Genomic DNA, 12,182 nt, shown 5'->3' with positions numbered 1-12,182 from the left:
TTTCCCTACTTTATCCTCCAAATTTTTGCTCTCCATTATATGTAGCACAAGATACTGCAGAATGTGTGAACCTGGTAATATTGCAGACAGTACCAATGGACTTATACTGCAGGATTGGTTTTGCAAATTTTGTTGTAATTAATTTTCTTTTTAATTATTTTTTTTAATAACTTTTTTTTAATTTTTTAAACACTTGGGAATAATGGTGAAATAACTATGCCCTTAGAAGCACAGGACACAGGACCACTGGACTGAACAGGACACAGCACAGGACCCAGCAGCACCACTGAACTCAAAATTGACAAAGCACAGCACACAGCACCACTGGACTTTTACTGTTGAATGTGTGAACTTGGTAATATTGCAGTACCAATGGGCTTATACTGCAGGATTGGTTTTGCAAATTTTGTTGTAATTAATTTTTTTTAAAATTATTTTTTTGTATTTTTTTTTTATAACTTTTTTTTAATTTTTTAAACACTTGGGAATAATGGGGAAATAACTATGCCCTTAGAAGCACAGGACACAGGACCACTGGACCACTGGACTGAACAGGACACAGCACAGGACCCAGCAGCACCACTGAACTCAAAATTGACAGAGCACAGCACACAGCACCACTGGACTTTTACTGTTGAATGTGTGAACTTGGTAATATTGCAGTACCAATGGGCTTATACTGCAGGATTGGTTTTGCAAATTTTGTTGTAATTAATTTTTTTTTTAATTATTTTTTTGTATTTTTTTTTATGACTTTTTTTTATTTTTTAAAACACTTGGGAATAATGGGGAAATAACTATGCCCTTAGAAGCACAGAGCACAGGACACAGCACCACTGGACTGAACAGGACACAGCACAGGACCCAGCAGCACCACTGAACTCAAAATTGACAGAGCACAGCACACAGCACCACTGGACTGATACTGCAGAACACAGCACAGCACGGAACTAAACAGCACAGCACAGAACTAAACAGCACAGCACGAGATCTACCAGGACAGAGGACCACCTAACACACCCTCCCTCTACCCTGATCAATGCCCGAGTGAAGATGGCGGCGACTAGCGGGGAATTTATAGGATCCGAGTATCGCGAGATCCGACAGCGGGATTATGACTCACAGCCTCGGTTTCAAGTTTTCATTTGGCGCCAATACCCAGATCTGTCTCGGATCCGACTCGGATCGGAAAGGTTCGGGTGGGCTCAGATTCACAAAATCCGAGTGCGCTCATCTCTATTGTAAACCAGGCCTAGGATTTACAAAAATACTTGCTTTTCATTTAACTTTTTTCTACAGCACCATGATTCCATTAAATCATATTCAAAAGCAGTAAAATGAGTTTAAAATGCCTTTAAATATTATATTAACATTTACTAATAACCCATACATTCTGACTTTTTTTTTACTTTTTTACATCCCCTTCGTAATCTCCAGGATCCAAGTGGTACGGAGCATGGCGATACGATTTGAGTCATCATGGTTCCACCCCCTGATTTGCACCATCACGCATTGGGGGGTGGGGCCAGGGTGATGTTATTTGCAGCAAATCATTAAGCCCATGCCCGCATCACTTTGAAAGTTGGCAGAATGCAGGAGTGTGGCCTTCTGTGGGACAGCTCCCCAAAGCTTAAGAGTCTCCTGGACATTCTGGGAGAGGAAGCAAGCATGTTATTAGGATTATCAGTAGCAAAAGCTTTGTTATATTTATATACATTAAACAAATCTGTATTGAATTCAAAGATAAAAAAAACCAAAGCTAAGACAATACTGTCAAAATGTATTTTTGGTACAGAGTTAGTAACATGACAAAGTTCATTGTTGCCTCTTTTTGTATTTTCTACAGTGCAGAAATCTGCCAAACTGCTAACAGATTATGATGTTTTACCAGCGCTAGCCAGAATACTGAAAACAAGTCCATCTTGTGCAGAAAAAGCGGCATATGTGCTGGCCGAGCTGGCAAAGAATGGTGAGTACTGGCCTTGAATTAACAATAATTTACAACGTCTAAATTTACAGCCATGCTACTGATTGATAATTAAGATTACCAGCCTAAAAGGATATATATATATATATATATATATATATATATATATATATACATATATGTGTGCTTTGATTGTAGAACTATCAAATCCCATTCACTTACATTTGTCATGCCACCACTTCTAATTTCCATACAGCCTGGGGACTTAAATAGGATTTACTTCTGCCCACTATTTGCAAAAATATTAATACACATACGTACACTGTATATGGTAAATACATAATGTATCATACCGTAATCACACACACACGTATATGTATATATATATATATATACAAATGTAAAAAAGTGTTTTATATGCATTTGGAAATCCTCTAGAATCCTGTGTTCATCCCCTACCCACCATCCCTCTTAACTTAAAATTGAGTCACTACATCACATGATATAAAAAACAAAACAAAAAAAAACACAGTAGTACTGTGGTAATAAAAGTAAAATAGCAATATTCGGGCCCAGTGCTCCCATTAGGCAAGGTTAGGCAGTTGCCTAGGGCGCCGGGCTCTGGAGGGCACCACAGAATTAAAATTACTTTAAAACTGTGCGGCGACCGCTGACCATACCTTCCACGGCCGCCGCGCAGCTTCTGATAAATCCACAGGGAGGGGAAAGGGGCTATGGATCACCACCGCCGCATCTCTGCTCCGTCTCCTCCCCTCACTGACTGTCGGACGTGACATCATCATTACGGCCCGACAGTGTCAGTGAGTGGAGGGGAGGATATGCTCAGAAACTGACCTTTTGCCAATGAGCAAAATTACATGCAATTCATGTCTGAATGCAAATGACACTTACTACTGTCTATGACTTTGGCTGGGCAACTGGGATGGAAAGGGGCCGACAGACACCGGCAATGAACAGTAAGAGCGTGCAAATGCAGATGCCTCAGATTTAAGTCCTGGGTTTCTCTTAAGAATGCATGGTTTCAGACATATCATGGCAGGGGTAAGTGTTGCCTGGAAGTAATGACTGACACGGCTTGTTCAAAGTAGACGTATGCGTGCCACTAAATAGCACCGAACATGTGCATGCAAATAAGACTATAAAAATGCTTTGTATGTACAGTAATCATTAAAAAAATTGTGATTTATATATTAAATATGAAAAATATTATAATAAAATATAATAACTTAAACCAATAATTTTTATTCAATTTTATAGTGTTTAGGGTTGTTCATTTATTTTAAAGTATAATTTCTTTTGTATGCATTCTGATTTGAGAATATGCTTGTACTTATGCTGAACTCTGTTCCGTTAGCATACAGCAAGTACCTTTTAGGCAGAATATACTTTTACCTAGATTCAAATCAAAATACATCTTAAGATCAGCATGGATTTGAATATGTCAGAACTAGACACAAATTCTGTGCTCTTTTTTAAACTGAAAATTGCATGTAAGTTGCGTTGAGTTAAATCGGGACCAAAATCTTTAGGATTTGCAAACTGAATAGAACTTGATATCTTATGTTGTCAATGTTCAAACTTAGCTTTTAGCTTTAATTTAGAATGCTATACACATACACGCACACACATTTACTTATTGTGGCCAATAATTGAGTCTATCTTTAATTTACATTCTGTAAGTACATACATACTATTGTGTTTTTCGCGTTACTAGACCTAGTTTTTTTCTGATGGCCCAATGCAGAGATTATGGTGGGGACTGATGGGTCTCGTCTGAGCTGGAATGTGGGTGAGGAAAGTGACTGCAAATATCAGTAGATTCCTATTTGGCCCCGTTTGTGCACACTCCTCCACGAAGCCTCGGTAGTGCCACCAAGAGTCCTCCTCACTGTTGACCGAGGTTCATCTCTGCATCCCTGCTAAATCTTATTCTGTGGCCAAGTTAAGTTTTATTATGGGACCATTCATCTTGCTTTTTGGCATCCTAACCCAGCAGCAGTTCTTTTTGACCTTTTGTTAACATTATTTTCAAGTATCATTTTTATTTAGCTATCTTTCATGAAGATTACGTAACACAAATTCTCTGTATGTAGAAGAAACCAGAAAACCATGTATTGATGCAGGGCTGGTGATGGCCTTAGTACCCTTGCTGCAGAGTTCCGATCAGGAGATGCTTCTTCATTCTGGCAGAGCCATTGGTCGTATTTGTTATGAAAACCGTAAGTGAAAATTTTGATTAAAACATGCATAATATGTGCACAGGCAGTATCCATATTAATCACCACAGAGGCTGACTAGTGAGCGTTAAGCCTAAACTAAATTTAAAAGTTTAAACTAATCAACATTTATAGCAGTCGCCACAGAAAATAGGATATGTGTAATGACTTTGAGAACACATGTAAATAAAACTAAAAAAAGAAACAGTAACTTAACAGAAAAAGACATGGTTAAATTAAAAAAATTCAAAATGGCAAGGACTAATAAAAGGGAATAGCTAATTGGGTTATTAAGAAATGCACGTTTAGGGGCATATTCAATTGTCGCGGGTTTCCGCAGCGTTAAAACTACTACAGTTATTACGGTAGTAGTTAGCTGGATTTACACGCACGATTACCGTAATAACGGTAACAGTGCGCGCGTCGCAAGATTTTCGGCATTTCCGCCGAAAATTGAATATGGCCCTAGAATGCACAAATTTGTAAACACAAAGACCATCAACTAACATTAGTTTGCAAATATTTGTTTGCATCCTGTTTTGAAAGGTAAAATGGGAAAATAAATTCTATACTGCTATAAATACAATAGTAAATCCCTCTATTGCCACATATTTCGTATTTTCATTCCACAACTAAAATGACTGAAATCAACATCACAACCTCGGGTATTTTTGTGGTTATCTTAAAAGGATCCTAATTTGCATGGGGGAGGGTGTCCTTTCAGTGGGTAGAAGTTTGGGCTGTATAGCATTTAATGAGTCATAGTGGAGGCAAAGCACTTTCTTAGCAGAGTGGGATTATTATTTTAGTAGAAAAATCTGTTTTGTCGTTAATGAGAACATTTTCTATAGGCATAGTAATGGGTTATCCATGGTACATTGGTATTAGTGCATACTGTGTGAATAGTGTAGTCAGTGTAGCTCTGTGTCATATGACATAGTATTGTCTATATTGTAGTAAAATATACATCTAGATAAAGCACAATTAATATATAATATTTATATTCATTGTAGATGAGCTGCAAGAGCAACTGGTCGAACTTGGCGTACTGACTTCCTTGGTCAGAATATTAACGGATTTCCCGGATAACAATACTCTTGTCCGTGTGTGTCTCTTGGCTTTGTCCAATCTGGCAGATCTAGGTTAGAACTTTCACTTCGCTTGCACTCAAAGTACGTTGTAACTGTCAACATTTCAGTAACAAAATAATTCTGGGCAGTTAACCACACTGATAAGAACAGAGATACACTATATGAACAAAAGTATTCGGACACTTGACCATTACACCAACAGGGACTGTAAAGACATTGTATTCAAATACATTAATATGGAGTTGGTCCCCCTATTGCAGCGATAACACCTTCCACTCTTCTTGGAAGGCTTTCCACAAGATATTGGAGTGTTTCTGTGGGAATTTGTGCTCATTCATTCTGTAGAGCATTTATGAGGTCAGGCATTGATGTTCGATAAGAAGGCCTTGTTCGCAATCTCTGTTCCAGTTCATCCCAAAGGTGTTCAATCAGGTTGAGGTCATGGCTCTGTGCGGATCAGTCAAGTTTTTCCACACTGAACTCATCACACTATGTCAAACTGTAGTCCTTGGTTTGTGCACTGGGGCACATTCATGTTGGAATAGAAAACGACATTCCCCAAACTGTGGCCACAAAGTTGGAAGCATAGCTTTGCTCAAAATGACTTGGTATGCTGACACATTAAGATTGCCCTTCACTGGAGATAAGGGGCCTAACCCAAACCTTGAAACATAGCCCCATACCATTTCCCTCCTCCACCAAACTTCACAGTTGGCATAAAGCAGTCAGGCAGGTAACGTTCTTCCGGTATCCACCAAACCCAGACTTGCCCATCTGACTGCCAAACAGAGAAGCGTGATGAATCAATCCACAGAACATGTTTCCACTGCTCCACAGTCCAGTGTCGGTGTGCTTTATACCACTCCATTCGACACTTGGCATTGGTCCTGGTGATGAAAGGCTTGCATGCAGCTGCTCGCCCATGGAAACCCAGTCCATTAAGCTCCCGCCGCACAGTTTTTGTGCTTACGTTCATGCAAGTGGGAGTTTGGAACTCTTCAGCTATGGGAACAGCAGAGCATTGGCGACTTTTACGCCCCATGCTCCTTAGCAGTCGTTGACCTCACTCTGCAATTTTATGTGCTCTTCTTCTTCATGGCCGAGTTGCTGTTTTTCCTAAACGCTTCCACTTTCTAATATCACTTACAATTGACCGTGAAATATTCAACAGAGATGAAGTTTCACGAACCATCTTTTTCAGAACGACCCATTTTGTATCACAAATGTTTGCAAATGGAGACTGCATGGCTAGGTGCTTAATTTTATACACCTCTGGCAACGGGTCTGATTGAAACACCTCAATTCAATAATTAAAATGTGTGGCCAAATACTTTTGTCCATATAATGTATGTTTTGTATACTTTATTGTATATGATAGGCTACCTTTATTAGCTGAGAAGATTTAGAGTGCAAGCTTTTAAAGCTATTTAGGGCTAGTCAACAGTTATGTTGTCTGAATGAAGCCTGAGAAATAAAAGTTTGCAATTTAAAGGTGTAGTAAATAAAGATATACACATTCACAGTTAGAAAAATAGAATGCGGAAATATAATTGTGCCAATTCTTCCTACTGTTATTTACAATATCATTTTACTAAGTTCCAGTTTATTTGTTCACCACAACTAAATATGTCTCTTCAATAATATGTTATTATACAACATAAAATCTGTAATTGCAACATTTGCCTGCTATAGATCTCATGGGATTAAAGTCTCCTGGAAAATGGAGAATGCTTTTCAAACACAAATAATAATTAATACATAGCTTGTTGAAATAATACACAGGCAACAGACCCATGTTGATTCCAATTAAAAAATTAGCCCTAATTAACTCTCTAGAACTGCGTGGCCAGTTTACTTGGTATAGCCATAGTATTATATGGACAGATCATATTATGTAAAGCAGGTAGGCATATTGGGCCTGATTCTTTAAGGAACTTAAATTAAGAAGTTTCTTATTTAAGTCTCCTGGACAAAACCATGTTACAATGCAAGGGGTGAAAATTAGTTTTCTGTTTTGCACATAAGTTAAATACTGACCGTTTTTTCATTTAGCACACAAATACTTGATAGCTTATTTGTACACTGAAATTTAAAGTTGATATTTGTGTTCACAGTTTAGCAGTATTATTATTATTATTATCTTTAATTTATAAGACGCCACAAAGGGTCTGCAGCACCGTACATGACATATACAGAAAACAGTGACCCACAGGAGCAGTCCGGGAAAAGTCCTGGATACAGGAGTGGGAAGAGGTGATCAGTGAAATAGTGAGGCAGCGGTCACAGGCAGAGCGGAGAGCGCAGCTAGGAGATTAGGTAGAGATGAGATTGGAGATGTACTGAGGGGAGGATTGATTAAGAGCTTTGAAGGTGAGGGTGAGGAGTTTAAATTTAGGCCATGGGGAGAAAATGTAGTGACTGTTGGAGGGAGGTAGCAGAGATAGAGAGGTGGGAGAAAAAATAAGGTAGGCAGCAGCATTGAGGATAGACTTAAGAGGGTCAAGGTGAGAATCAGATAGGCCAGAGAGAAGGAGGTTACAGTAGTCAAGGCGAGAGATTACAAGCAAGTGAAACATATTGATAATAAAGAGGGTTTCCTTTCTTAAATTCCATTATTAATAAAAAAACAGTACTGTGTAGTTACAATTTGATTTCAAAAGTATCATGTATTAATTCGCTATATATATATATATATATATATATATATATATATATATATATATATATATATATAAATTTCATTTTAACCTGTTATCATATTTCTATCCTTGATAAAATTACGTATATGATTTGAACAAGCCTTCTATTCTCATGTACGCAAGTAGGTAGTAATATACAAACTATTAGCTGTTTGTCATTTTTCAAATTAATGCTAAAAATAACATTTTAGTGACTTAAGTAAATTAACAAGTTGAGTCACTTTAAAACAAATTGTATAAAACCTCAGATTGAATAAATGCCATAATTAATAAAGGATACCTATTTTACAGTTCATAATAAAAACTGGCTACACAAAATTATTCTTCATTTTTATAGTGCCAGAATTCAATCTTTTTTTTAATCAGCCACATTAGACGCTGTAGCCAACCTTTGAGGAAAATCTGTCTATATAGATTAAAATAATGTAAAGGTTAGAACAAAACCCAATGTTGAGGAGCTCTCCACCACTCTACTGGTCACTTGGTAAGGAATCCCTTAAGATATATGCAAGAAAGTGATTGAGTGCCGTTAAAAGGCAAACTATGTAGACTCTTTTGACACATTAGTGAAACACACCAGTAAGATGTCCAGAAGTTAACAAAAACAAGTAAGTGGGTAAATGATGTCTCTTCATGTTTGTTTGCAGAAAGTGCTAAGGAATCTTTAAGTAAAACAACGGTTGTTGAGCAGCTGGTAAAGCAGCTGAGGAGGGCAGAAAACCATGAAAAAGTTGAAATTATTATTGAGGTTCTCCAAATGCTGGCAGAAAACGGTATGTATATGTATCACAGTTGTTCTAATGTAATAAGATCTCTAGCTTAGAAGCTTAGTGCCTGTGTAATGAGTAGAGAAATTCAGCTGGCTGAATTGGATCTAGCAGGAAGTCATGTGCATCCGGAAAGAACAGGAAGGGATGGATGGGTATATGCAAGGCTCATCCTTGTGAATAAAGCAAGATTTTACAGAGGATTAGCAATAACAGACATCTGTTAGAACACACCCTTCTCCTTTGACCACCAGATGGGACAGAACAATTGTAATGTGTTCTACTGATAAAATTGTTTAGGACAAGTATATAGATGAATTTTAATGTAATTACCCAGAAAGTGCCATAAAAATAGTGTGATGGATTAACATATTCTTTAAGTGAATAACAAAATGTATCTTATATGCATGTATTTTTAAAAGTTACTTGGTTGTGGGAAAATAAATACATTTTGTAACCAGAATGATCATTTTCATGAATTTGGCTATATAATGGTGAATTAAATAGTAGGAGGATGGAATTCTGCAAAATAAATATAGTGATGTGCTCTGTTGAACTAAGCTGATGGTCTTTCAGAAGACAGGGAGAAAATAACTCACAGCGATGCATTTGAGTTACATAGTTCGAAAGGAAAATGTGTACAAAAACACACTGCATACAAAAATAATAAACAATCTCCATATCCCAGTAGTCGTTAAAGACTTGGAATGTCTAAATCCTTTTGTGGTGGTGGCATTATTATTCAGAGCTTTTTCATACCCCCAACAGTTCTAATTTTCACAGTACTGTCCCAGGTGACTGTGGGTAAAAAGTGGATGACCATATGTGAAAAGGACATAATGTAGCCATATAGTTTAAGGTGATTTTGGAAGATATGATTTTTGCAAGCAGTAGAGCTCTGGTTTGACTTGTCTTTAAACCTTCCATACTTTTACCCCAAACAAGTATTAACATAAACAAAAAAAAAAGCTGATCACCAAAGAAATATAGGGGTGAATCGTTCAGTAAATGAACATTACCAGTGAATGAACATTTTCAATTTTAATGCATTCAAATTTGATTGAATATACAATCCATGTAAGTTGATCTGCTGCCTTTGTTTTATATTAAAGTAAGTCACATTGTTTATTCACTACACTGTGTTCATTTGCTGCGTTCAATTACTGGTAATTTCTGCACCTCTCCTGTTTTTTGGTTGTACAATTATAATTATTACTTAAATCTTTAAATAAAAAATTTATTTTAAAAGGTAGACATAGTAATGATGATGGTGCATGTGTCAAAATTGTTTTTATGCAGTACCTTCTACATACACCATCCTCTTAGAAAATAGAATCCCCTTAACTGTTCATCACTGGACAATTCACCCCTCTGTAAATTATTAAAAATCAGATATCACTTAGGTCTAAACATTCAGAATAACATTTAGGGGTAATTAAAGACATAAAGCTTTTCTTTTCTAGTCTCATTACACTTGACTTAAATCCCATTTTACTTTTCACATTACTGCACAGTATTCTCATGAGTTAATGTCTTTACAAATAGTAAACAGCAAAAAGTCACTATTTGACCTATATATAAATCAAATATTATTACTGAGCTGAATGATATACATAAAATAACTGGACTGTTTAAACATGTCCACCAGCACCTCTTTAATTCATCTGCAGTTCTTATGATAGGAGGGAGGTACAGGTACAGAGTGACTGACAGCATGTCAGGTATACCCTAAAGGCTAGATTTACTAAGCTGCAGGTTTGAAAAAGTGGGGATGTTGCCTACAGCAACTAATCAGATTCTAGCTATCATTTTGTAGAAGGTACTAAGTAAATGAAAGCTAGAATCCGATTGGTTGCAAAATCCCCACTTTTTCAAACCCACAGCTTAGTAAATCTAGTCCTAAGGCTCATTTATGACAATGCAAAAGTGCAAATTCACAGCACAAATGTTCTTTTGTGACATCATACACTTATTTTTTTATTTTTGGGAATTATGGGTCAAATAAAAGAAGTAGCATTCTAATGAATGGTAAACTTGACAAGCAAGTTGTGAGGAAACCACCCTTAGCTGAGATGGTGGTTACCCTTGGTGGAATTCAACCCACTCAGGTAGACCATAATATATCCAAAATAAAGCTTTATTACAACAGTACAACACCATAAGACATTCATAAGGTACAGTGTAAATGGTAGCATGTACCCTTCAGCAGCTTCTTGCAGTCAACACTCCAAAGAAACAATCTCAGTATCCTTCAGAGTCATATCCTCCCGCAGTATTTCCACTATGGTTTAGCTAGACAGTTTCTATGTCACCCAGCCTGGGACGCTGGCTCACACGGACCATGTCCCAGTAGGCTTTTCTTCGATGCCTGGCCCAGAGTCCTTTGTGTTGGTGTTACATACACCATGATCCTCCAAAATTGATAAGAAGTTTAGATTTTATTTATGTGAGCAACATAAATTCTGCAAATAAATGTGTTTATGTGTTAAAATGTTATTATCCATTATATTCTAACATTCACATTAGACTAAAAAATGAAAAGGAATTTGTGCCATACACATTAAAATGAAAATGAACTGATATTATAAAATAAATTGTTTCTTTTCCACATTGTTCTGAATCAAAATAGTATTGATGCAATAATTTAGAGGCATACTGTACATGTAGGGAACATTTCATTCTGTGCACAGCAGTGCCAACCTAAGAAAATGTTACTAAGGATTAATTTAAAAAATACTATTATTTATCACAAGGAAAAATTAATGACATTGTTGCCAAAGATGCCAACAGAAGCTACAAACTCTATTAAATCATTATGAATATTAAATTGCATACAAGTTACTTCATATATAAAATTGTTACAAACATCATTACATACAGTTGTAAAACATTCTGAAGCTTCTCAAAATGAAAGACATTTATTTAACAAGTGAGAGACACTGTATCAGGTTGCCTATCACTGATTTATCTAACAGTGTTATTAAGAAACACATTTATAAAAAGTGTGGACAGATCCCTTGGTTTTGACAGGCAATTTATAAATAGTCTAAGATATTATTTGCTATAAACATGAGATACACAGCCAGTACGAAGCACTACCATTAGTAGTTGTGTACCATAGCTGATTGTCACCCCATCTAGATAGAAGTACTTATTGAGAAGTTAAGGAGAGGGGAGGTATTGAGAGAGAGAGACCACAGAGGACTACACATGGTGGTCTACTGTTTATACGTACTGTGTCCCACAGGAATCTAATTACCCAAGAATATGACATAAATACAATATTATTATTTATTATTTACTTTTCTGCAAACACAAATAATAAAGAATAAAATTGGAGGTTTGTGTCCATTTTAAAACAAAGTAAGGCCAAATTGACCATATCCAGTCACTCACCAATTTGCAGTAGCTAAAAAAAGATACAAACGTATCCCTTATGCCTACAGGAGCTGAAAACTAGA

The 12,182-nt window shown here is 36.6% G+C and overlaps 1 protein-coding gene across 2 annotated transcripts in view; it reads left to right on the top strand.

Moving 5' to 3' along the window:
- The window catches only part of LOC142161481 (rap1 GTPase-GDP dissociation stimulator 1-like), a 220,611-nt gene that overhangs the window by 161,508 nt on the left and 46,921 nt on the right, over nucleotides 1–12,182 (top strand). Inside the window, exons 3-6 of one of the 2 annotated variants that reach the window (XM_075217151.1) lie at nucleotides 1,847–1,969; nucleotides 4,042–4,167; nucleotides 5,178–5,306; nucleotides 8,602–8,727. In XM_075217151.1, coding sequence (XP_075073252.1) covers nucleotides 1,847–1,969; nucleotides 4,042–4,167; nucleotides 5,178–5,306; nucleotides 8,602–8,727 — 504 coding nt within the window. The remainder of the gene's footprint in view (nucleotides 1–1,846; nucleotides 1,970–4,041; nucleotides 4,168–5,177; nucleotides 5,307–8,601; nucleotides 8,728–12,182) is intronic. The other variant, XM_075217152.1, reaches the window with a different exon arrangement.

The sequence above is a fragment of the Mixophyes fleayi genome, chromosome 6 (genome assembly GCF_038048845.1).
Source record: "Mixophyes fleayi isolate aMixFle1 chromosome 6, aMixFle1.hap1, whole genome shotgun sequence".
Classification (NCBI taxonomy): domain Eukaryota; kingdom Metazoa; phylum Chordata; class Amphibia; order Anura; family Limnodynastidae; genus Mixophyes; species Mixophyes fleayi.
Note: the sequence above shows the minus strand (reverse complement) of the source record. Positions and strands in the feature narration are given on the sequence as shown.